Source organism: Phocoena sinus, chromosome 6 (assembly GCF_008692025.1).
Source record: "Phocoena sinus isolate mPhoSin1 chromosome 6, mPhoSin1.pri, whole genome shotgun sequence".
Taxonomy (NCBI): Eukaryota; Metazoa; Chordata; class Mammalia; order Artiodactyla; family Phocoenidae; genus Phocoena; species Phocoena sinus.
This window is the reverse complement of record NC_045768.1, coordinates 54,852,733-54,878,400: the sequence shown is the minus strand read 5'-3', so window position 1 is coordinate 54,878,400 and position 25,668 is coordinate 54,852,733. Positions and strand designations below refer to the sequence as shown.

The 25,668-nt window shown below is 41.0% G+C and overlaps 1 protein-coding gene across 7 annotated transcripts in view; it reads left to right on the top strand.

Annotated features, from left to right (window-relative positions):
• GLIS3 (GLIS family zinc finger 3) overlaps positions 1-25,668 on the top strand; it is a 702,615-nt gene that overhangs the window by 655,256 nt on the left and 21,691 nt on the right. For all 7 annotated transcript variants that reach the window (XR_004350388.1, XM_032635007.1, XM_032635005.1 and 4 more), the window contains one exon: positions 11,123-11,298. Coding sequence is in view for 6 of the 7 variants with exons in the window: in XM_032635007.1 (XP_032490898.1) it covers positions 11,123-11,298 (176 nt within the window). In the remaining variant the exon portion in view is untranslated. The remainder of the gene's footprint in view (positions 1-11,122; positions 11,299-25,668) is intronic.

Here is a 25,668-nt window from a genome sequence, read left to right as displayed (position 1 = left end):
ACTTCTTGATGTTTATTCCAGGGCAGAATAGCCCACCAGTCTTAAAACGTCTTAAATATTGATCCATGAGCACAGCCATGCTTCATCCTCTCTGGAAAATATCAGTGGGGTTATTGGCCTTTGGAATGACCTTTCTTCTCACAGAGGTCTTCACCTTACTAATAGCTTCTTATAAATACGCCACCCTGACTCAATCGTAATAGTTACACGTACAGGGAAATTGGTGATATTTGTTACTTTCTTCTTACCTACCTAATGACTGTGAATGGCTCCTCTGGAAGAAAAATAAAACAACAACAACAAGGCATTGCTGAACTAGCTGCCATAGCCCACCCTGATCTATCTCTCATTTAAATTTCTGGGTGGATAACAGGATATGGAGGCCTTTGAAATGTATGCCAGAGTCACCAGGGCACCTGTCTTAGCCAAATACACAAAAGCCTGTTCTCTACATAAAGCCCAGGCTCCTTAATGCAGTGTGGTCTGTGAAACTTTTATGAGCCTAATTACCAGAGTCCAATATATTTCTTGATAATGGAGGAAAATAATGAGCTAGGTCTACATGGCTGTCTTCAGCTTACTATTAAAAACCTAAAAAGCCTAGGAGTCAACTTTGATTCCTCCCTTTGCCCAAGCACTTTCATATAGAATTAACCTGTAAGTCCTATTAGCTCTGCCTTCAAATACATTTGAAGCCTAATCAGCTCCACTCCTCCACACCCAGCTCACCAGTATCCCCTCCTCTCTCAAGTACAACAGCCCCCTAACTGGTTTCCCAACATCCAGTCTTGCTTACCCACAACCTTCTACTTTCACCCTACCAGCACACCTGGCCTTTGCTCCACACCACAACAGGAGCTGCCCTTTAACACGTAAATTGAATCATTGAGGATTTTCTGCTCACATCTGTGTTCCCACCATACTTAGAATAAAGTCCAAACTCATTTTTATAGTGTGAAAGGCAGCAGTAACCCTGAGCAGCTGATTGATGCACTTCCATCTCCACATTCTCCTTTGTGTTGCTTCATGGCGAAGCAGGAGATGCTGATGTGGGCATACACGTGTCACTCCAGCAAACAAATGGCTTGACTTGTGGTTCAAGTATTCGTTCACATCAGTTTGTTTTCCATGGATTTTAAATTTTGAAATGCACTAAATCATCATTTTAGATTAATTATAAATGCACATTACAAGCCATCTATTGGAAGGTCTGTAAAAGGAACTATAATTTTTAAGTGCCAATGAAGTTGTTTCACCTCTGAATGCCAAATCAGCCATCTTTATTGCGTTCCCACATTCCAAACAAATCCACTTCATGAGAAGCCCAAGATGATGTTTTTTTAGTCCCCTTGGATTTTCAATCAGGAAAGTGAGTCATGACAGTAACAAGGAATGCTTGAGGTAAAATAGAATTCCTTTTCTTGAAACCTCTACTTTAGTGCATTAGCGTGAAGCAACATGGAGTTCGCTAAGCCATTATAGTATTCAAATGTGGCAATGTGTTCTTTTCATATGCTTCATCTGAAACAGCAAGTCATAGGGAGCCAGAATTCCCAAAGTGAAAGCCCACGAGCCATTCTAGCCTGAGTCAAGATATCCACATATTACAAAGTGCCTCATCTCTGATGTAGAAAAGGCTGTTCCAAGGAAAGCCTCTGTTTAATGTTTTAACAGTGTGATCTGGAGATCACCTTCATCTTTTCCCCTCTCAGGTGGGGATAGTTGGAGAAATGGGCTCCTAAGAAACTACATCTTTTTTCAAGGGAAGGACTGTTTGTTCATTAGTGGTGAGGAGTCTATTGAAGTGAGCAGAAACCAAGAGACAAAGTTCTTTGGATTAGTCTTCTTGCCTCCTCTTCTGAGAAATAATCTTTAGTTGCTTTTCTGTTTAGTTGCAAGGAGAAAAACTTTTCTCTGTTTTAATCATCTTCCTCAGAGTAATGGTTGGAATCATTCTCCTGAAGAAAATGTTCTCCCCTCAGAACCAGAAACTGGTTTCTGGACAAATATAATATTCAACTGGCCATTTGCACCAATTCGACAAAGGTACCATCCACCTGGACACAAGAATTGGCACTGGGCTTCCCTGGTGGCGCAGTGGTTGAGAGTCCGCCTGCCGATGCAGGGGACATGGGTTCGTGCCCCGGTCCGGGAAGATCCCACATGCCGTGGAGCAGCTGGGCCTGTGAGCCATGGCTGCTGAGCCTGCACGTCCGGAGCCTGTGCTCCGCAACGGGAGAGGCCACAGCAGTGAGAGGCCCACGTACCGAGGGGAAAAAAAGAAAAAGAATTGGCACTAATTTGGGAGCCACGTCTTTGGAACCAGTGGTCTCTTCAACAGAGTATTTCTTCAACAGCAACAGCCAACATTTATTAATTATCTTTGCATAGTACTGGATGAGGTGCTGAAGATACAAAATGGTAGCAAACATCTGAGGATTTGATGCTCTTTCCATCTGTAAGAGCCAAGACCCCTTCTCTAATTGTGAATTTTTAAATATATGCTGTTTCTTTTCATTCATTTCTGTAGCCAATTGTTGAGTCTCGTCTTCAAGAGAAGGTATAGAAAATTCATTTGTGGTTATTACAATAGTAACCTGACATCCTTCAGATGAAGAAAAAAAAAGCACATATAAACAGCACATGTTATTACTGAGCAAACCACCACCCAGCTACTTTCTTTTCAAATTTATGGATTATATTGACTTCTGAGGTCTCATTTGGCAGTGGCTCTCAAAGGCACCTGGCTGTACTTGGCAGGAGTACTTCATTGGAAGTTAGTTCTAAAAGTTCTTCTGATGTCGTCAAGAGACTCGTGTTTTCAGTTTGTGACCATGAGAAAGGTATGCAAGAAGCTTTTTTTTAATCTACCTATACCTCTCTTTCTCACGTTTGGAGAAAAATAACACTTTTTTCTCATTTCTCATCTAGCATTCTCATCACACTTTCTTCCGAATGTTTTTCTTTCACCTAATGCCTTCTATTTCAAAGCAGACTGAACTCTATGCCTAGCACTGTGCTGAACAAGAGAAAGTCTTCCCTTTGCCACAGGACTATGAGTTAATCCCCTTGATTTGACCTACTCAGAGCTGCCCAAGGGACGATATCATTACAGAATTTTTTTTCACCGCAGAATTTTTTGACATGAAATGTCTAAGACCACTCTGGATAAATTTTCTTCTGGTTGGCACTTTTTTTGTAAAGAGGATTTGGCAGAATCAGACTTTTCTTTCCTTTCTCCCCATCACATCAGATTCTGAAATAGACAACCAACCAAGTCACAGCCAATTCTGCAGTCAAGATATTCCAAAAAACCTGGCTCTTGGTTAAATGTGTCCTGCATAATTCATTTTTGTAACATATCCTGGATGTCCTCTCCTCCTCCCTCTGCATTTCCACAGGGGAATAATAGTGTGATACCGTGGGCCGTATGTCACTGTATACAAGAAAAAATACACTTCTCTGCCTTGGGCATTGATTACTTTGTTTTCTTGACTTACAACTTACTCCCGAAACCCAAGTGGAGAAACGTTCCTCCAGAACACTCTACCCTTTCTATTTCCCACAAGCACTCACTCATTATAATATATATATGTCTTTTTTAGAAAGCCTTGGTGATCATTTCACCTATAGCCAACTTCACAGCCCTCATTTTGTCATGCTCTGTGGAGGCTCAGGCAGTCATTTTTGAGTCTTAGTCTCGTCCAATGTGATAAATTATTTGTAGTTAATATTGACCCAGACTCTTGTAAGGAGAAAGAAACACTAAGCCCTTCCTGGGGATGGCTTCAGCTCTTCGACTAGTTTGGAACAGAGTCTGCAGATGGACATACAGCTCTTGGCCTGCTTTGGTCCTGCCCAGATGGACAGTGTTGCAATTACCCACACTTCCCCAAGGCTGTTTCTTCATTTCTGAAAGCTGGTCTTGATTGTCTCAGAAGCAGAATTCAATTTGCAGTTCCCCCAGTAACGTGCTGTGATTCATTCGGGGACAAATCTGGATTGAACTGAGTCCAAGTGTCTCTTTTGTGAGACAGAAGGGAAGTATAAGTAGATACTATAGTCACCCAGATGATTCAGCCAGGAATTCATGAAGTGATTCATAAATCGTTATAAAGACCACTAAAGACTACTAAAATGGAGCACTGTCTGGCTATACAAAGTGGGGTATTATCATTGGGGGGTTTTTTTAGATGTTAAATCAGATGTGTAATCCTTAAAACTGTGCTTTTCTTTTTAGGTTTTGAAAAGGATTCCTTTTTTCCCCCTCTGCAGTCAGCCAACTGCTAAAGCCATTTTTCATTGATTAGTTTTCACAGATGAATTTTAAAACCACTACAGATGATACCCCACAATTCTTTGGGGGAATGAAGAATACCTCCCCAAATCTGCCATAGACCAGTTTCTATTCATTATTTCTACTCCCTGGCAGCAAATCAATAATATTTTTCATGTGAATGCAATGAAACTAGCTGTTCTGTTGCATTCTTCCTTCTTTGGGAGGTCTATAACCCCCATGGAAGAAAGAAGGCGGGGCGGGGGGTAACTATCCAAAGCATATACCAACCAACATCTAATCTAGCTGACCATGAAAACACCTCTTTTCAGAGTGTCAACCCCCAAAGCAGTGCTAAAACATACAGTCCCACATGGCTTGCACTGCTTGTGTATACAGTACGAATGAAGAAAAGTGAGACATATTTATGACATGTGCTTGATTTGCAACACAGCCTATTAGTAAATTTTGTTTGAAGAAATACAGTTGTTAGTTGACCTAGAAATACTTTGGATTTATACACAAGGGAAAGAGTGTAACTGAAAGGCGTTATTCAGCTGGAAAGACTAAAGGTATAAGCCTGGCTTGGGCACAAAGAACCCCAGTTTAGAAATCAGCAAATTCACCAAAGCAAACTGGGGAATCACATTGTCAGTTTTTTTTTTTTTTTTTTTTTTTTTTGCGGTACACGGGTCTCTCACTGTTGTGTCCTCTCCCGTTGCGGAGCACAGGCTCTGGGTGCACAGGCTCAGCGGCCATGGCTCACGGGCCCAGCCGCTCCACAGCATGTGGGATCTTCCCGGACCGGGGCACAAACCCTGGTCCCCGGCATCGGCAGGTGGACTCTCAACCACTGTGCCACCAGGGAAGCCCACACTGTCAGATTCTTAAAGGCAGTAGGTTGCTGGTACCCCCATCCCCATCATCTGGTGATGAGGAGAAAAACCTCAGATGCCCACAAGAGTCCTCTTCCATCCTCCCTCAAGCCATCTCTCTGCCTTGCTTTGCATCTTCACTAGAGAATGTCTTACCTTCTTGGGATAAAGTGGTATCTGGAGAACTAGCTGTGTGACTTTGGCAAATCATTTCATGTCTCTGGGCTAGATACAGTGGTGCTCCACTGCCCTTCAGCTCAAGTATTCTGTGATTGTATGGATTTGTGAGCTCAGGATAATTCGTTGGGAAAGCCGGTACCAAAAAAATGAGACTCTTACAGAAGACCACAACTAACTGCTCCTGGAACTAGGAAATTATCCAGATGAGTAAAAGCCTCACCTTCTTTGAGCCTCTTTCCATAGTCAAGAGAGAAAAGAGTGCTAAGAGTTTTTTAATTTTTTGAGCTTCATAGATATTCTAACACAGTGCATTTAGACAGCTCTCAAGCATTGGGTATATTTTAAATCAGGGATACCTTAAATGTACATTCTGTTTAGAGCAGTCATTCCATAAACGTGTCAATCATCTGAAAGGTGTCAGACATTCTCTGTTTAAAGTACTTGGATATCTGTGAGTTCCTAATTTAAAATTTTTCATAGTCCACCCCGCCCCTCACCTGCATCCTTTATTTTTCTCTGTAGTACTCATTTCCTCTAGCTCAATACGTAGTTTGTGGGTTTAAAATTGTTCATTGCCTGCTTCCTCTTACACAAACACGGAGATCTGTGTCATGTGTTACTCTCTCCGTAGTGCACTCGGAGCACTTGGTTGGTGTTCAGTAAATACCTCCTGAATGAATAAATGAATATGTTATCTCAGATTTTATGATCCCCAGTAAGAGTCGAGGTTAACTGTATTTTGCACTTAAAACTGAGGCTGGGAGAAATCAGGGTATTTATTCAAAATCACCCGGCTGGTAAGGGATGGAGCCACACTCCAAGGCCGGGGGGTCTGACTTCTACTCCATCTGTCTTCTACGACAGCCGTCTGCTTCTCCTGCCATTTGCAATTTCTCTGCACATGAACCTCACCAGTTGTATGTGTTTCAATTGGGACCTATTGTTCTATGAAACAATCTAAGATTGAGTACTGCATCAGCAGGAGAGCTCTTTGCTTCTGGCCCACATCACTGCAAGGTTGGGAAGCTCAATGTGAACAGAGGGTGGGAGCAGGCCACAAAAGAGAAGGAGCATAGCCAAGTAAATACCCCCAAATAATCAGACATTTCCCAAGGTGGGTATAGATAAATATTTGCAGAAATCTTTCCAAGGTGGTTTTTAAATTTATTTTTTTATTTTTATTTATTTTTGTGGTACGCAGGCCTCTCACTGCTGTGGCCTCTTCCGTTGCAGAGCACAGGCTCTGGACGCGCAGGCTCAGCAGCCATGGCTCATGGGCCCAGCCGCTCCGCGGCATGCGGCATCTTCCCGGACCGGGGCACAAACCCGTGTCTCCTGCATCGGCAGGTGGACTCTCAACCACTGCGCTATCAGGGAAGCCCGTTTTTTTATTTTTTCCCCAGATCTTTGGTGAGCACTTTAAAACCTGTTTCCTTCTCTCTGTCTCTTTTTTTTTTTTTTTGCAAACCATTAAACCATGGCTTATGCTAAGGTTATATAAACTCCTCCACTAAATGAATGGAAATGGTTGACTCAATTCTCTGGTTTGCTTTTGTGTGATCTGCTTCTGGTAAGCAGTGATGTTTTTAAAAAATTCTGTTGTGTGCATTTTTACATAACAATCTTCTATTGTTTCAAAGAAGTATGAAAGGCCAAAGAAGAGACTGGTAAGCTATATCAAATGAAATCTGTGAAATGTCAACTGCAGATCAGCAGCTGGGGAACAGAGTTGGACCCAGAAAGACTTCAGACAGTCTGTCTTCTGGCTCTTGGACACTGCTGTCACTCAGAATGAATGAGAGTGATGTCATCTTGTCCTGACATAGTGGGGGAATGAGATATTCCTTAGGAGAAAAATTATAAATCACTGCAGTTTATACTCAGCGTCAAAATTATTTGTTTATTTATTTTAGTATCAAAAAATTTAATTCATCTTCTTTGGAGTTAAAGAAAAATTTTCTGTTTGGGGCAGAAAATTCAGACTGTATTCATTTGGCCATGTGTGTGCGTGTTAAAAAGACTAGGTTGGAAAATAGGTGAGGACACTAAGAAAATGGGATTTCGAGGCCCCCTCTACTCTACCTTCAGTAACAATAACATTTTATGTTTTGCTTAGCAAGTTCCTGTTTAAGCATGCATGTTTTTTGTTTGTTTGCTTGCTTCTAGAGTAAATGGCCTCAAACTACTCAAGTTTCTTGAGTCTCTTTGGCTGTTTAAATAACATTCCTGGCATCTCTCTTGCTGTGATTTAGTGATTGCTTTTGGTTGCTCCCAGGGCCTTGCCTTGAACAGTAGGGCTCTCTCCTTCTCTGCTCCTCTCCTGCCCTCTCCTTGATTCTAATTTGCTCTTTCTATTTCTATGAGCTAGTTAAAAAGTAAGCAAGTTTATAAAAATTAAATAAGTTAATAGATTGTGAGAGATTTTTCAGTAAAATACAATGTAGTGTTTTTAGGCAGTAACAAAATTGATTCTATGTGCTGTACTTGAAAGTCAGTCATTTATGCGCTCGTTTCTTACACTGGGCTTTTTAGTGCTAAATTCTTATTTATTTCCTTGTTCCTAGAAATTGTCTGGATCACAATCAAGATCACATCTTGTTACTTTCCATCTTTTCTTTATATATGTAAAAGTTAGAGTTTTTGTACCAATTCTTTCCTTTCCAAAGCAAAGACTACTTTAAGTGTACATTTATTTCATTTAGAATAGTATATATTTAAATTTTTATTAATACTTTATATGGAGTGACGTACTGTATTTTGAAATTATATTAACTTATACCATATAATCTTATTTATTTGAATAACATGGTGAAAAATCCAGACTGAATTAGCAAAAAGCAAAATGTAGAGTCGGTTGAAGGCTCAGTGAGTATTCTTTTATCCCCCCCCCCAGGTATCTGAGATAGATGATGCTAAAATCTTGATGCGTATGTACTTCCACATTTTTTTCTTTGTCAACATTGCTATTACATTAAGTAATATGTGGTAACCAAGAGAGAATGGCCAGGGTGTGAAACTTGTGTGAATAAATAGATAAGAATGATTTGTAATTAGCATATAATTATATACTCTCTAGATAGATAGATACATAGATATATAATTTATATATAGATATATCATCTAAATGTAGATATAGAGGTCTGTTGTATAAAATTAACATTCCAGATGACACCTAAAATGCTCAGATGAGTTCTGTTCTTTTAGTTGGTTGAATACACCCCTTTTTTATAGCTAGTAATCATAATTCACCCTATAGTCACATCATCCCGAATTATAAAAATGTAAGGTTTTATATTGCTCACAATCTTTGCTTCCTTCTCCTTCCCCATACACATTTTCTACTCTTTGTTAATCAAACCTTCATTTATGAGTCAGACTTACTGTGCTGTGGGGGAGGGATTTGTGAAACAAAATTATTCTCCTCCGTCAAGCTGGTGATACTAAGGTCCTACTTCTAAATACTGCAACTTGCTCCATCTACACATCTCTGCACCATCAATCCTTAAGAGAAAGGACAGGTGGCAGAGGTACCAGAAGAGAAGACTGAAAAAACACCAAGAGCATGTTATATCTTTTATTCCCAAACACAGAAATATAATTAAGAAGGCAAAGGATCTTGCTGCTTTGCCCCCAAAACACAAAATTGAGATGCCAAAGATGGCTATTTAGCAATGACATAGGTTTCCTTCCAATTCAAATCCACCCCTTTCCCTCCCTCCCTGGACATCTTCCGTTCACAGAATTCTGGTGTTGGTTGGTGATGTGGACTCCTTCTAGCCCCAAAGTCTGTGATCTCACAATTCCTCCTGCCTCTCACACAAGCCCAGAGCAGCCTGTGAGACACATTGAGGACATGTTCCCCAAGAAAACAGCCTCTATACGGGGAATCCCGGCATACAAGATTTCATAGATATTCTCAGGACACTGCCAGCGTTCATTTGCTCTGTTTTTCCTCAAGGCCATTCAGCACATCTTTTCAAGCTAATTCCAGTTAAGATGATGTGCTTGGAAAATATATATTTACCAGGCACAGGACACTCAGCTACTATTCTCTTCCAGCTGAGTGAAGATCTAAGTTCTTGATTAAGCAGGCATCCTAACCCAGCTAGTTTCTTTAAGCCTCCTCTGAATTGTCTTCTCCGTAACTTAACCAGTCCAAATCCTCCCTTCTTGGCTCCTACATCATCTTACATAGTCTTATCAGACCTCAGCAAGGGGAATGCAAAAACAAATGGGATTTCATCCCATGGTTTCTTACTGCAGCAATACAAATGTAGAAGCTCTGCCTTGTTAAATACTATGGTTCAAAATGTTGAAAATTGCTTGATAAACTTGACTGGTTCATCCTCCCTTTGATCACCTATGGCCCTACACAAAAAGCCCAGAAAAATGAAGTGACCTGTTTCTATGAAATAAGTGGTGTACATAGATGGCGACATCTACGTGTTGGGATAAAACAAAGCCTGTCTTTCTATACAGTGTAAGAAACAGCCTATTGAAGGTTTTCAATCACCTGAGCCTTTGCAGGGGAGACTAAACTCTTCATTGCTAATATAGTTTTTCTACACATCACTGTGATGCTTGTTTTCACTGCACTGACAGAGTCCCTGCTCCTTTCTCCACCACACTTGCACCAGCCCCCTACTGAACTGGCAGATTGAATGTCGTTTTGATAGTCTATGGTCATTGTTCAACTTTAAAACTGTTCCCACGAGTACACTTCAAGGGAACTTCAGTGTTAGAAAGTATAAACTGTCCTTTTAAACCTAGTGAGTCAGATCCTGCCATTTTTCTGTACAATTAGAAGATCAATGGATAGTTATCCATTTTATATCTCGGGTTAGTTGATGATGTCACCTTATTTAAACACCTGTATGTCCCACCTCAGAAACTACCATAATCTCATTATGATTGGCCCGTGTGACTGCAAAAAATGTCCCAAATCGTGTGTGAGGTTCCTGTTACACCCTGGGCAATGTTCTTTGCCAAGCACAGAACCCACATAGATCTTTTGGGTTCTGGATTTCAAACCACACTTGACCTTTGAGGTTTAAGTTAATTTATTCTTGGCAAAAGAAAATGTATAGTTTAAAGAGAATAGGACTAGAGAGGCTTATAATAAAGTCTTATAACACTTTTTGGACTTCAGATATGTCTTACAGAACAAAATGTTTATGAGCTAAGTGTAAATGAATCAGAAACACACAGATTAAATTTCCCTTAAAATGCAAACGGGTCTAAAAATTAGCAGAAAAGGGGTCTGGCAAAGATGTGCTTTGAATTTCACCAAACCCAGAGTATTTGAAATGCATTTTAAGAAGCTTGACAAACTCAGACTGTGACTAGATTTTCCCTTTGTTGATCCCTTTTACTCCTTCAGTATCTCAATTGAGAAGTCAGTGGTTAAAAATGGGAGAGAAAAGTCTTAAGTTTTTTTTTAAAGGGCTTTTTGTCACACTCTTATATAGCCAGAATAGGGAATTAGAATTTGGCTTTGAAGAGTTTGTCTTTTTTTTTTTTTTTTTTGCGGTATGCGGTACGCGGACCTCTCACTGTTGTGGCCTCTCCCGTTGCGGAGCACAGGCTCCGGACGCGCAGGCTCAGCGGCCATGGCTCCCGGGCCCATCCGCTCCGCGGCATGTGGGATCTTCCCGGACCGGGGCACGAACCCGTGTCCCCTGCATTGGCAGGCGGACTCTCAACCACTGCGCCACCAGGGAAGCCCGAAGAGTTTGTCTTTGTTCCTGCTATTTTACATCTCTTATGTTTCCTTTTGTAATTGTTTCCTCAGGTTTGCGCCTTCTGCCCCATCTCCTCACCACATCAGCCCCCGGAGAGTGCCTGCTCCTCCTTCAATAATGCAGAGAACACAGCCTCCCCATACCCAGCAGCCCTCAGCATCACACCTGAAGTCTTATCAGCCAGAAACAAGCTCTTCTTTTCAACCAAATGGAATCCATGTCCATGGTAAGCAAGTAGCTGACAGTCCCTTGAGTTTTGAAAAGTGATGTTGTGCTGTTGCTTTTAATCAAGTGTCTTAGTTACCTGTTGTGGATTTCAGATGTCCTGCTATACACCACCAGGCTTTGGCTTTAATAACTTTCCTCTAAAATTTCACACTTAATCAGCATGAAATCTTGCAGTATCTTCCTGGCTTTGACCCTAAGATGGTATGACTTAGGACACCTCCAAGTGGTCAGCCCAAGGTGATGATCCATTCATTGACCCAGCACTTTTAACACCTCATGGTTAGGCCCTAACAATAGCATCTTGTTTCCTAAACAGTAAACAGTGTAAAAGGGAAACAACAGGAGTCCTTTTGCCCATGCATGCCTCTCCTCTCACAGGTCTTTGCCCCCATTCCCATATGCCCAGATCCTCTCCATCCTTCAAGGCCCAGATGAAATGGCACTTCTCTCTGAAGCCTTTCCTGATCTCCTTGCTGGATGTAATCTCTCCTGGCTTTAAACACTTGATTGCATATCACCTGTATTTCTGATATTATTGATACTTATGCTCTCTCTCCTTGTAATTTACTTCTCTGTGAGTAAAACTTGTCTTCACTGGTAATGTGTAAACTTCTTTCTAAAGTCAGAATTTTCTGACCCACTGTTCTTTCTTTTAGAGAATTTAGCACAGTTCTTCACGTGTTGTAAAGACACATAGATACTGGATGAGTTCATGGAAGAAGAAGAGGGAAGGAAGGCAAGAGAAATCATGATGGTTTTCAAAATGTGTTTAACCCAGAACATGCATGGAGAACTAAGTGTAGCTTAATTTCTTCTCTTAAACCAATTTCTTCTCTTTACTTAAACCAATTTTGCTGACTCAGACAGATATCTTAGTGAACATCTATAGAAAGTTGAGTTGTCAAATCATATAGACTCAAAGTATACATAGGCTTTTACTTCCTAGGGACAGACACACCTTCTGTATAAGCAGAAGGGATACCATACATTTAAGCTGAGAGTTTCAGCACCTGAGAAACATGACTCTTCTCCATCTGTCTCATGTTGGTTCCTGAGTTTGCTCTTTATGAGTTATTACTTGAAATTAATGGGTGGAATGGTATCCCCAAACAAATCTAAATCAGTATTCAAGCTGTGTGGATAAGTGTGAATAACTTCCCAAGATGGCAGAATCAAGCAGTACTATGGAGCTAGGTTTGGATAAGAACATCAAAGCAGGGGTCTAGACAGCCAACGAGGAGACAAAATGCAGAGTGGCAGGTTGCTGGAAGGGAAGAATCTTGGAAAGCCCAGGGCCACTGGCTCTGGCTCAAAGTTCCATCCATTGCTTCTCCCCTCTCCCTGATAGTAGTCACACAAACCCCCCGTTCCCTAACAAAACTTGGGCCTTGGTCATTTTTACCTTCTTCTGTCAGTAAATTTCTTCTCAAGCTTTATTATGTGTTTACTCAACCAAGAAACATTCCTTGAGTGCCTACTATGCGTAAAGCAATGAATGTGTGAGGAAGACAAACAGAGCACTCTGTCTTCTGAGGGGGGCCTCCCAACCCTGACAAGGAGTTCTTCTAATGTGGGGGAGATTCAGGTGCTCTGAAGCCACCCTTACCTACAGGCAGGAGGCAAACAACATGAGTTCCGGGTTTGTGGAATACAGAATAGGTCACTGATTCTAAGACACACAATTTTTACCTTCATATTTTAACACTGCTGAAATCTGAACATATCCCAGTCAGTGGCATCATGTAACTGGCAGTGATTTTTCTTTCTGGTGCTATATAGAACAATGGAGCATTTCACAGTCAATTGTGTCATAATTCCAGTGAAATGCAATGTAACACACTTTGATTACAATTGTGAAAAACACATTTTAAAATTTCAAAAATTAACCTACTTGCATGAAAAAATATTGGAAGGAAGTTCTCCAAAATGTTGACAGTTTTTTTTTAATCATGGTGGTAGGATAATGGGTGGTTCTTTTTCTTCTTTTTTCTGCTTTCTAAAGAAATTCTAAAAGAGATTTTGGAATTAGACCAATTTGAATGCAAATACCAATCTACTCAACTGTGTGACTCTGGACAAATTATTGAGCCTCAGTTCACTTTCATTAAATGAGGGGAGTCTTACCTACCTTCTCTCATCAGTTGTTAGGAGAATTCCACAAGCAGAGCACCTGGTACTGTGCAGGAGCTTAACTAATTAATGTTCTTCCTTCTACTCCCTTTTCTTGATTAGACTATTTGAGAATAGGAAAAATATTTGTAGTCTTAGGGCAAGCATAATACTTGGTGCAAAGGAGGCATTTAGTAAGTATTTACTGAATAAGTGATTGACACTTTCTCATTCACCAAATGAATAATGAAACACGAGGGTACAGATAATGGGGTTTACCTTATCATTTTGCCCTGCCTCTTGGCAAAAGACTCTTCTGCCATATTTCTCATTTTTAGTTGAACAATGAATTTTCTCAAGTTTAGCTGAAACTTGAAATTGTGGTTTTATTTTTTGATTTCACTTTAATTGTTAAAAATTCCCATGGCCAGTGAGAAACTGCTAATAGTGTTACCGATCCTCCCTAGTTACTCCCCAACAAATGTCCTGCCCAGTGTTGTTGGAGCCAATAGAACGAGACTGAGTTCGTTTCAGAAGCAAAGGAAAGCTTTATGCTTTGATCAAAGAATGGAGAGGCTCCGGCTCCTGCTCTAGAGCACAGGCTCTCCCAGAAAGGCTGGAGGCTGGGCTGCTTTATAGGGTTCTCTCCTGCCGAGGGGTGGGAGGAGTTCCTGCGGGTCCCGTGCAGCATTTCTGCAAATAGCATGCCATCCTCATCTTCAACTGCAGTGTCATGCTCAGTGCTTCTGCACAATGCATGACAAGCTGAAGTGTCTGGCGCAGCGGTTCTGCACTGGGAACTCAAATCCGACATATTAAGTGCAAGGCCCGCTATAGGCAAGTGAAAGTAAACACAAAAGAAGAGGTTATCTTATCACCTAGGTTGTGTCTTATTTTTCCCGGGGACCCCAGTGGACTTTGCCAGTGACAGTAGCAGCTCTAAAACAGATACATACAACAAGCCTTTCTGGAAGAGATCAAGATATAGTTATGCAAATTGGAAATCATGACTTTCTCCCAGGAGGATGGGCAAGTGGCTGCAGTGAAGAGCTTGCAAAGAGAGTGTTCATGCATTAGCCCCTGGGCAACTGCTAGGATTTAGGGAGTAGGGATCCAGATGCAGACTTAGCCTCAAGCATTTTTTCTGAAAATGTTTTTGTGATACTTTCTGGGCATGAGCATTTCTCTTCAACTACTCCTTAGGATAAGGGCCCAAACTGATCTAATATTTTTCAAGCGGGAGATACACTGCTGGGAGTGAGGGGAGCAGAGACCCTCTAAATGAGTTGCTGTTATTGGCCGTGCCTTTCAGCTTTGGTTGCACTAGTTTGCTCGATGGTGTTACATAGCATCTTGGTAACAAGGAACTTCACCCCCATTAAAAGTGGATTCTTAAAGCCCCAAGCAGTGTTGGGATTGCTAACATGATAGCTACAGTGAATATTTGTTCTTTCTTTCAAGAAGTTCATGGCTTTAATGAGCGTTGTCACCCCCATCCTCTCTGTGCTCCCTACTGCAGGTAGAGGTCAGAGAAAAATGTCATCACTGTATTTTTAGAGATGGGACCTGAGACATAGAAGAATATTAAATGTCTAGGCATTGCTGCCTTGGCAAAGTGCACAGACATCTTTAACAAGAAGTCCACATTTCCAAGCCACATTCTTAATCTACCATTTTTAAGTCAAAGGCACATCAAAATAAATATGTGTTTATATCTATCCATGGAATATACGCTTGTATGTAGATGCTGTTGCATTACATAGAGCCATGAAAGGTTAGTACTCAGAGTGGCTTTAGTCTTATAGATGAAGAAGGAAATGAGGTCCATTGAGTTTTGCTCATGGTGTACTAACTGATAAGAGCTTAGATGTTGTGTGCTCTATGTATATATTTATTACGAGGTATTTTGTAAAAGGCACACTTTGAAAAGATTAATAGCACTGCTTTTTCAAGTTCCCTTAACCTAGTGGATGACCCGGGACCAGAGCTCAGTTTTGTTGATTCTGCATCCACTTCATCCATTCTTACTGCCTTCGTTAGTAAGGGTGGATAAGGTGTCATTTCTTTTAATGTTTGAATACTGGTAGCATTTACAGGTCTCTGGGTGGCATCTCCAAGGCAACTTCCTAGTACATTTTAGTCTTTTATTTAAGATGTAAACAGAAGGACAACTCTTTCCAATCATGTAAGCTTGTTCTTCAGTCTTTTCTTTCTCTTTAGGACCATTGTCTTGCCCGGGCAAGCTTCAGAATTTGGCCTGGATTAGTTGCCTGAGAGTTGATATTTGTACATTTTGTTATGGTACTAATGGATAATTTCTTTTTAAATGCTCTATTCACTCCAAGCTGTTAGAATGCTGTGGGAATTCCTAGAACAGTATTTTCACAACCTTCCTGCTTCTGGACCCATCAAGGAGAGGCCAAGTTCAATTCAGCAAGTGTTTATTGGTCACCCACTTTTGTCAGGCAAACATGAATGTCATTTAATCAATGCAATGTGATACATGCAATAACAGAATGTATCAGAGGCTCCCAGTTTATTCAGAAGAAGGTGTCAGTGAAGGGGTCCTAGAGGTGAATAGAGTTTCTTCTTGAATAGAGCTTTGTTTTTGTTTTGTTTTATACTGGAGCATAGCCGATTAATAATGTTGTGATAGTTTCAGGTGCACAGCAAAGCGACCCAGCCACACATACACATGTATCCACTCTCCCCCAAGCTCCCCTCCCACCCAGGCTGCCACATAACATTGAGCAGAATTCCCTGTGCCATACAGTACGTCCTTGGTGGTTATCCGTTTTAAATATAGCAGTGTGTACATGTCAGTCCTGAACTCCCAGTCTATCCCTCCTCCCCACCCTTCCCCCCTGGTAACCTTAAGTTTGTTCTCTAAGTCTGGGAGTCTGTTTCTGGTTTGTACATAAGTTCATGTGTATCATTTCTTTTTAGATTCCACATATAAGTGATATCATACGATATTTCTCTTTCTCTGTCTGACTTACTTCACTCAGTATGACAATCTCTAGTTCCATCCATGTTGCTGCAAATCGCATTTTTTCATTCTTTTTAATGGCTGAGTAATAGTCCATTGCATGTCCAGTGGTTAGGACTCCACACTTTCACTGAAGAGAGTTTTGATGGTAAATAGATCACTGGGTAAGCCAAGTGGCGAGAGGCATTCCAGGCAGGGGGAAGCAAAGCACACAGGCAAGAACACAAATGACAGCATGGTGTGTGCTTAGAGAGATGAGCCAAAGACAGTTGGTGTACGGCTGGGATATACAGCTTCAGTCGTGGAGTAGAGGGAGAGAAGGCTGAGGAACCTGCAAGACCAGCTAATAACGGGATCTGTGGCCACACTGAGTGTAATGCTGCCAAGTGAAGAGGCCAGCATGGTATTTAGGAAAGTCAGCCAAGGCACTTTGTAGAGAATGGAATGGGCAAGGTAGGAACATTACATCCTAAGTCTTGGGATTATACTGGCCTGCCTGCATAGAACACCCAAACAGCAGTGACTTAAATAAACAGTCCAGTTCACTCAGATAGAAGTGGTAGATAGGGGAATGGTGTCAAAATAATGTGGAGCTCTGGTTGTTCACACACAATCTTTCCTAGGCAAGAGGAGCTGAGATGGCAAGAGAAGGAGAAAATGAAGAAGCCCTCAGCCTATCTGCTGCATAAGCAGAATCCCTTTCTGCTCTCTTTCTATAAAATTTGAAATGAGCATGATCCCAGGGGCTGTGTCCCCAGAAAGGTGCACACCTGGCCTGCCCAGCCCTCAGCTGATGGCAGATCACAGTTCTTCCTAAGTGCTGGTTCTATCACCTGTTGTCTCAGTTCCTGCAAGCCATCATTTCCAGTCAACATTTTTGCCCATTTTTAATAACCACCAAAGAGCCTCCAGCCACATTGAACCGGCTGCCCAAATCCTCTCTTGATTATTTTGTTACTCCTGCAATGAGTAGGTTTCGTAGATTTTGAGTGGTCTGTCCCAATCCTGGTTTTCCCAAAGAGCCTGTTATTTGTAATACACATTTGTACAGAGCAAAGGGCTTCTCAGGATTTGTTTATCATGTTATAGCAGCATGCCCAGTGTACTCTTCCCATGTAACAAGACATCTGAAAGTAGACAGTGCATGGAGGAGAAGCAGCCCCATGGAGCCAATGGTGCACCAGTCTCCTCCAGCTTTCTGCTTTGCCATCTTTAACAGTGGCTTCCATCCTCCCGGTCACAATATGGATGCTGATGTCTCAGTTTCAGGCAAAAGTGAGGGAGAAGAGTGAAGGACAGGTGTACCCCAAACTTAGTCCCATGGCCACCCTCACATGCAAGGGAGTCTGGGAAAACAGGTATTTTAGTTCATTGCCATGCTCGACAAAACTGAGGTTCTGTTAATAATGTTTATTGGATAGACAGACTACAGGGTGTGCCAAAGATTCTCTGGAACCGTCTTCTAATCTGTAAAATGGAACTATCTCACAGATTCATTCACATTGATTGCCTCTAGGAAATCAGTGGTAGAGCCTAGAGACCTCTTTCTGAGGGTTCTGCCCCCATTTTCTGCCCCTCTTCCCTATTCTCTTAGGTTTCTATACTTTCCACTGCTTGCTCCTATTTTCACCCCTCTGGAGTTGCCAGTTGCCAACACAAAGATTTCCATCATCCAAGATCCAGTCATTAGATTTCATTAGAAAATCACCATGAAGCTGTCTCCCCAGCCTGAGCTGTTTGATATCAAGGCAGCAGCGGGGGAAAAGCAGAGCCTTCTCTGCTGGACCTGGCTCCTGTGGTTCATGAGCTGTCTTTCCCATGATTTAAAGTGTGCCTGCAGGCCCCGAAGAAGCAGGCCAGTGAGCTCCCAGACAATAGTGGCATTTTCCCACCTCAGTGTGGACAACAAAAGGTTTCCAGACACCAACAGGCCTCCAAGAACAAAACACGTTGTAAATGGCTTGTCCTACCAAACAACCAAACCATCTTTCAAACTGAAGAAACCTCAGAGCACTGATACTTAAATGAAATGGAGTGGCAGGTACAAGCTTAACTTCTTCTTCTGTGTTGGCTGTTTACTTAACAGTGATTGTGCAATGGTACTTTCCAGAAGAGCCCTATGGGTTACAGCCATAACTGATCTCATTTCTGGGAGTTTATAGTGTTAAATGTTTAAAGCTTATTTTTTTAAAAGGCAAATTGTAGAGACAATAAACATACTTCCCTCCCACAGGAAATTTAGTCACATCTGCATATGTGAGGTTGTGAAATAATAAAGCAGTAAGTCTAGAAATTATATTGCTTAGAACTCAAGCATGTGTCACAACTTTGCCTTGAAATCTCAGGAAGACAAATCAGATTGATAAATCAACAGTGTAATAGTCTTCACTGAGGAAGTTGTGACGTATTCACAAGGAGGATGAGCCAATGAGTGTACTTCACGTTATTCTGATGTTATCAGTGGATATTATCATCAGCGGTCATAATCAGGAATAATTTTTGGTATCAGCCTTGATGTTATTAATGCTTATATAGTACTGGGGATTGATGGTTAGATCCAGGGAAATTCTTAATTACTCTTATATATTTAATTACTACAAAATTATCCCAAGAGCAATTTTACATTCCTAGTACTTGATAAATTCTGACAGTGTGCTAATTCTATAAAACAAAAGTTAAATTTAAGTGTGTATATGAGTGCAGTCAGAATTTCAACATGTTGGGTTTTATGACAGGCATGTAATATGGTCATCTTAATCAGAAGAGCTGTTTGATTAATTATGGAAAATTGAACTGTGAATAATATACATATGTGATTAAGCACACACACTCACAGGTTAAACCCATATATCAGTAAGGATATTAGAGGACTAGATCTAAATCAAATAATCATCACTAAATTCTAAGTTTCCTTAGGACAGGAATCGTATCTCTTCACAATGTTTGGTACATGGTAATGCTTAATAAAAGTTTATTGAATAAATATGAATTAATAAAAAGGGGAGGAGGAAGAGAGGGATTTTGCCCATGGTTTCTTTTTTTTTTTTTTTTTTTTTTATGCGTTACGCGGGCCTCTCACTGTTGTGGCCTCTCCCGTTGCGGAGGACAGGCTCCGGACGCACAGGCTCAGCGGCCATGGCTCACGGGCCCAGCCGCTCCGCGGCATGTGGGATCTTCCCAGACCGGGGCACGAACCCGTGTCCCCTGCATCGGCAGGCGGACTCTCAACCACTGCGCCACCAGGGAAGCCCATTGCCCATCGTTTCTTAAACTGGTTGGTGGAGCCAGCCGTTGGCAAAATTGAGACTTGGAATCAAGTTTTCAGGGCCCGTCTTTTCTCTGGGCACTTCCTCTTATTTTCCTGTTCGTCTCTTTAGATATCCAGTGCTTACCAACTGCCTGGGACCTCTCCCTAGAGGAAATAGGATGATTTAGTGATTCACTTATACATTAAGGTAAATTTAATGCAATACTCCTTCTCATGAGTATTTGCACATCTGGTACTGAGTGTCAAATAGTGAAATTCTGAGCAGTGGCAGCCCTGTGGAAGAGGTATTTTGAGGCATTCCCAGGGCTCGTAGGTGTAAGTCCCTTGTTTTTGAAAGCACTTTTCAGTTTTCAAAGCATTCCCAGCCACTAGCTTACATACCCTCAAATTGGTCACAGTATCTCAGAAGAGGAGATTTCCAGAAGAGGAGGTTGTGACTTGCCCAAGGTGATAAAGGAAGAGAAACAGTGAGCTGTAGAAAAAGCTGTAGAAAAGTCTGCAGAAAAAGACTTTGGAGTCAGGCAGATCTGAATTGGAATCTTATGAGCAAGTCATGCAATGTCCTGAATCTAAGTTTCCCGACTATTTTATTTTTATTGAAATATAGTTAGTGTACAATACTATGTACACCATTTTGGGGTGTACTGAAATTTGACATTTACATGCATTATGAAATAATCACCACAAGTTTAGTAACCATCTGTCCCCATACAAAGTGATTACAATATTATTGACCATATTCTTTATGCTGTATATTACATCCCTGGGGCTTTTTATATAACTGGAGATTTGTACTTCTTAGTCTGCTTCACCTGTTTCACTGACCACCCTCCCCTCTGCAAAGCACCCATTCTCTGTATCTGTGAGTCTGTTTTCATCTTGTTTTGATTCTTTGTTTTGTTTTTTAAATTCTGAGTATTATAGGGGGATAGTGATACTTCTCCTTCAGAGTTGGTGTAAGAATGAGAGAAAATGCCTGGTCTGCAGGATATGCTCAGTTAATTAGAACTATTATTATCGTTGTCATTTTTCTACTGTGTACCAGATACTGGATGTGCTGGATACTTCCACTTGTATTGTTTAATCCTCACAATAACATTAATAAAAATATTAATATACTCTAGCCTCCCAGGTGAGACTGAGAGTTTAAGCACCTTGCCCCAAGTCACATACCTAGTGAATATCAGAGCTGGTTTTATAAACACAGTCTGACCCCAAAGCTCGCACTCATTCTCCTTCATGGTGATGCCTGTAGCTACAGTACTGTAAGAGTTTTTAGTTAGCTTGGGAGTTATTTTTGTGTGAAGGTTAAATGTGGAACCATTAAAGATGAGGTTCCTTACAGGGCTAAAATTCTGCTGGCAATACAGGTACTATGATTCATGAGACAAAGTGATTTCCCACCAACCACTTGTCTTGTGTATTTTGCATACTGATTGCTGAAAATGTTTGCCTTTTTTTCCCCCTGTGTCAGGCAGTATGGTGCATGTTTACAGTGCCTTTCTTATTAGTCCTCATAACAACCCTATAAAGAAGGCATTGTTTATTCCCATTTTACAGCTGAGGAGTCTGAATCGCTAAAACATTAAGTAACTTGCCCATGATTTCTTAATCTTGAAATGGTAGAGCTGGAGACTACACCCAGGACCATCTGACAACAGTCTATGCTCTTCACCACTGGATTAAGAGCCGTCACGGTCCCTGTAGGGAAGGGATAGCTCACCCTCTGATTGCCCCCAGTGGTGTTACCCCACAGGTGTGTATGTGTATTGGTGTGTTTGTGTGTCTCTGTGTGTGTGTGCCCACGTGCATGCACGCACCCACGCTCTCATGTGCCATGTTTGCTCAAGCACACGCCTGCTGGGAGAAACTGTTTGGAAACCTGATTACTAAATCATCAAACCAGGATTACTGGATTCTTAGCACATTCCTTAAATGCAGTTTTTAAATTCTTATTGACTTTTTAAATTAGAAAAAAATTTTTACCTGTTCATTTTTTTAAAGGTACTTAGGGTACTTAACCTTATAAAGAGTTTAAGTTGCTTCCCAGCCTATGTTCACCTTAATTCCACTGCTCAAAGGTAATGATTATTAAGATTGGTGAGTATTCCTTTTAGACTTTTAAAAATGCTTCTGAAAATGAAATATATGCATGTATATGTACATAACATGTGCCCTGTTATAAAGTGGCCTCACATTCTGCATTTTATTTTATGACTTACTTTTTTTTTTAATTAATTAACTTATTTATTTTTGGCTGCATTGGGTCTTTGTTGCTGCGCGCAGGCTTTCTCTAGTTGTGGCGAGCGGGGGCTACTCTTTGTTGCAGTGCGCGCGCTTCTCATTGTGGTGGCTTCTCTCATTGCGGAACACGGGCTCTAGGTGCGTGGGCTTCAGTAGTTGTGGCACCCAGGCTCAGTAGTTGTGGCTCACGGGCTCTAGAGCACAGACTCAGTAGTTGTGGCGCATGGGCTTAGTTGCTCCATGGCATGTGGAATCTTCCCGGACCAGGGATCAAACCCATGTCCCCAGCGTTGGCAGGCGGATTCTTAATCACTGTGCCACCAGGGAAGTCCCACTTTTTTTAACTTAACAAAATATATGCTTTTGCTTTCTAGGTCAATGTATGTAAATCAACTCCTTTTTAATTGTATAGTTTAATACTTAAGGGAACTTTTCATTTTTTAATCATTCCACTGTTGAAAGACATTTATGTTTTTTCCACTTTTTGCTTTTATTAACAATGCTATATTAAATCTCCTTATGTATATTGTGTGTTTACACAAGTACTCTCACACACATATATATCTCTTTGCATTCTTTCTTTAGGAAATATTTCTGAAAGAGAAATTGCTGGATGAATGGGTATGCACATTTTAAAGCTGGATAGATAATGCCATATATCCTTCACAAAGTCCGTACCAATTTAGACTCTCATCAACAGTGCATTAGAGCACTCATTTCCCCACCCTAGATATTGTCAGTCATTTATTATTTTTGTTTAAGTGTTTTGAATTTTTAAAAATTTTTATACAGCAGGTTCTTATTACTTATCCGTTTTATACATATTAGTGTATACATGTCAATCCCAGTCTCCCAGTTCATCCCACCACCACCACCACCACCAGCCCCTATCAGTCATTTTAATACTTGCCAATTTGTACAGCAAAGTTGTTTTGATTTTTCCTTTGGTTAATAATGTGACTGAGCATCTTTTAATATTTTTATTGAGCTCTAAAGGTAGTTCAGTTATAATAGGAATTAAGTAACAGGAGCTACTATTTGGGTATCTATATTATTTATTAAGTAGTTCACTTGCTCTTTCACCTGCCAGTCAGGTTGTGTCATTGGCAGCATGACAGTTTGTTTTCTTAATTGGAACTCAAAAATTTATTGAAGAGGAGGAAAAGATCCAGAAAATTTCTGTTTCATTGACTACTGTGACTTCTCTGTCAGTTAACTTAAAAACTATAGAGGGGCTTCCTGGGTGGCACAGTGGTTGAGAGTCCGCCTGCCGATGCAGGGGACACGGGTTCGTGCCCCGGGCCAGGAAGATCCCACATGCCGCGGAGTGGCTGGGCACGTGAGCCATGGCCGCTGAGCCTGTGCGTCCGGAGCCTGTGCTCCACAATGGGAGAGGCCACAACAGTGAGAGGCCCACGTACCACAAAAAAAAAAAAAAAAAAACTATAGAAAAGCGTTTAATGAACATTATTGCAGATTTAGTGCTTTTTCATTCTTTGGGGGAAGCAGTGACATTTTTTCCAGAAGCAAATGTTTTGTCTTATATCTGAAACTCATGAAGTTTAGCCTCTAATGAATAGAGATCTTAAAATCAAGTTAAATATTGTCTTATAAGTCTATTTTAGGGGCTGCGCATTTGAACTCTTCAGGTCTGAACATACTAATGGCAATCCGTGTCTTGTAATTCTTGTATTTTTAGTTGCAGTTTTCCTTGTAAATATGATAAGCAACTCATCGTTTAGAAGAAAAAATGTGAATAGCTGTGGTTGGAGTTTCCTTAAAGGGAAAACCCACACACACATCAGAAACGTGTTGTTACTGGTAGCAAGACCACTGTGTTAATAAAACAGAACAGCAACAATAAAACGCTAGAATTGGCTTGATCTGTGCCCATTCAGGTCATCCGGGCTCAGACCATGTTGCACAACAGTCCTAGTTCCCTTAGAATTTCTAGTTGATTTACTTACAGTTATGAGTGCTCTTTCTCATTACAGAAATTTTTGCTTTCTAACCAGACTGCTCTGGCTAAACTCTCTATTTCATTCTTTTGTAAGGGCTTTGAGAACTAGACCTTAAAGATGCAAGTCTGTTGAAGTAAAAACATTCAGGCATTTTTCTAGATCATTTAAGTGTAACGACCAGCCACTCCTCTCCTACATTCCTCCACAAACCCAATCTCATATCACACATCCCTTTACTTCAGATTCTTAAATTCTGTCATCAGAATGGCCGAATGATTCAGGGGATCTGAATTAGCCAAATATTTACCCCAAGGTTGTTTGTGTCTGTGGATCTGGGCTGATGTAGGGTTTTTATCAATACCATTGAGGTCAGTGATAGAACATACATTTATATTGCAATATGTGTTTTATAAATTACTCTTAGGTACAAGATCATTATCATTGCCTGGTAGCTATAAAGAAACTGCTCAATAAAATATTTGTTGGATGAATACCTGGATCCTCATTATAACTTTATGAAGAGAGTAGGAAATATATTTCTGCTCCTATTTAGAGATGAAACTCAGATTAGAAACTCAGAAACTCCTTGACCTTGGGATGGTTTCCTAAAAGAGTGCAAAGTGTTCTGTGGATGAGTTGAGCCACTTAATTCTCCTGCCCACTCTTGTTCCTCTTCAGGTTCAGTGGCCTCCTGGCATCCAGCAGAAAATGGTGGCTTGGAGCAGCAAAACTCTCCAGGTCATCTTGACAGGGCCAATTGTATTTCCATTGTCTTTGTTTCTTCCTCCATTAAAAGAAAATTTCAGTGTTAGAAAGGGAAGTCACTTTATTTTTCTGAAACTCCTGATAGGCTATTATGTACAAAGTTCATAGATCAAAATCTTTGAGCTCAGTTATGGTTCCTCTTACCATCAGTATCTTCACCAAAGGCTCTATATGTAAGTATCACTCACTCATCCATTTATTCATTCTCAAATATTCAGCTCCTATTATGTGCCAGGTCCTGCTTGGGGTGCTAAAGCTACATCAATAGAGAAAATAGAAGTCCCTGCCTGTCGTGAGCTTATATATAAGGAATGGTTCTTGGCAAGCAAAACCTTTGAACTCAACCGTGAGACAGTATTCTTCATGGTCCATATGTAGGCAAGGAATCATGTCATCTATTTAATCCCTGTAGTACATGGCACATTTGAGATGCCTAATACATACTTTAAAATCGAGAGTTTGGTGGGCAGTGGGATGAGAGTAAGAAGAAAAGGAAAGACCCTGTAGACTAGACATACTCATCAGAGTGTGACCCCCAGGTGGTAGTGGGAAGAAGGCTGTCTAGCTGGAGGGGTGGAGCAGAGGATGGCAGATCATAAATTGACTTATCCACGTTAGGAGTCAGTGTCCCCAAGGTTTGACAAGATGAAAAGGCAAGTTTCCTGGTAGCCAGATGGAAAGGAGTGACAGGAATTTGGGGATCCAATGACATACATCAGGTTTTACAAATGCAGAGTCTGCTCTGCTTTCTTAAACCCACCTATATAGATTTCTTTTACTTCAAGACCAGATTTCATCTCACTATAATATTCTAGACAGCAGATTTGGGGGAAGCTTCACAGTATGTAACAAGGACTTAGCTGTGAGGCAGAGGTTCAGCAGGAGAAACAATCAACCCATTGGTGCAAGTGTGAGCTGGTGCCCACTCTTAGAGAGATTAGAATGCTGGAAAGTTGTATAGTCATAGACTTGGATTCAGGGAAACAAGAAATCACCTAGTTAGTGGAGCGGATATAACATGGGAGTTTGGTT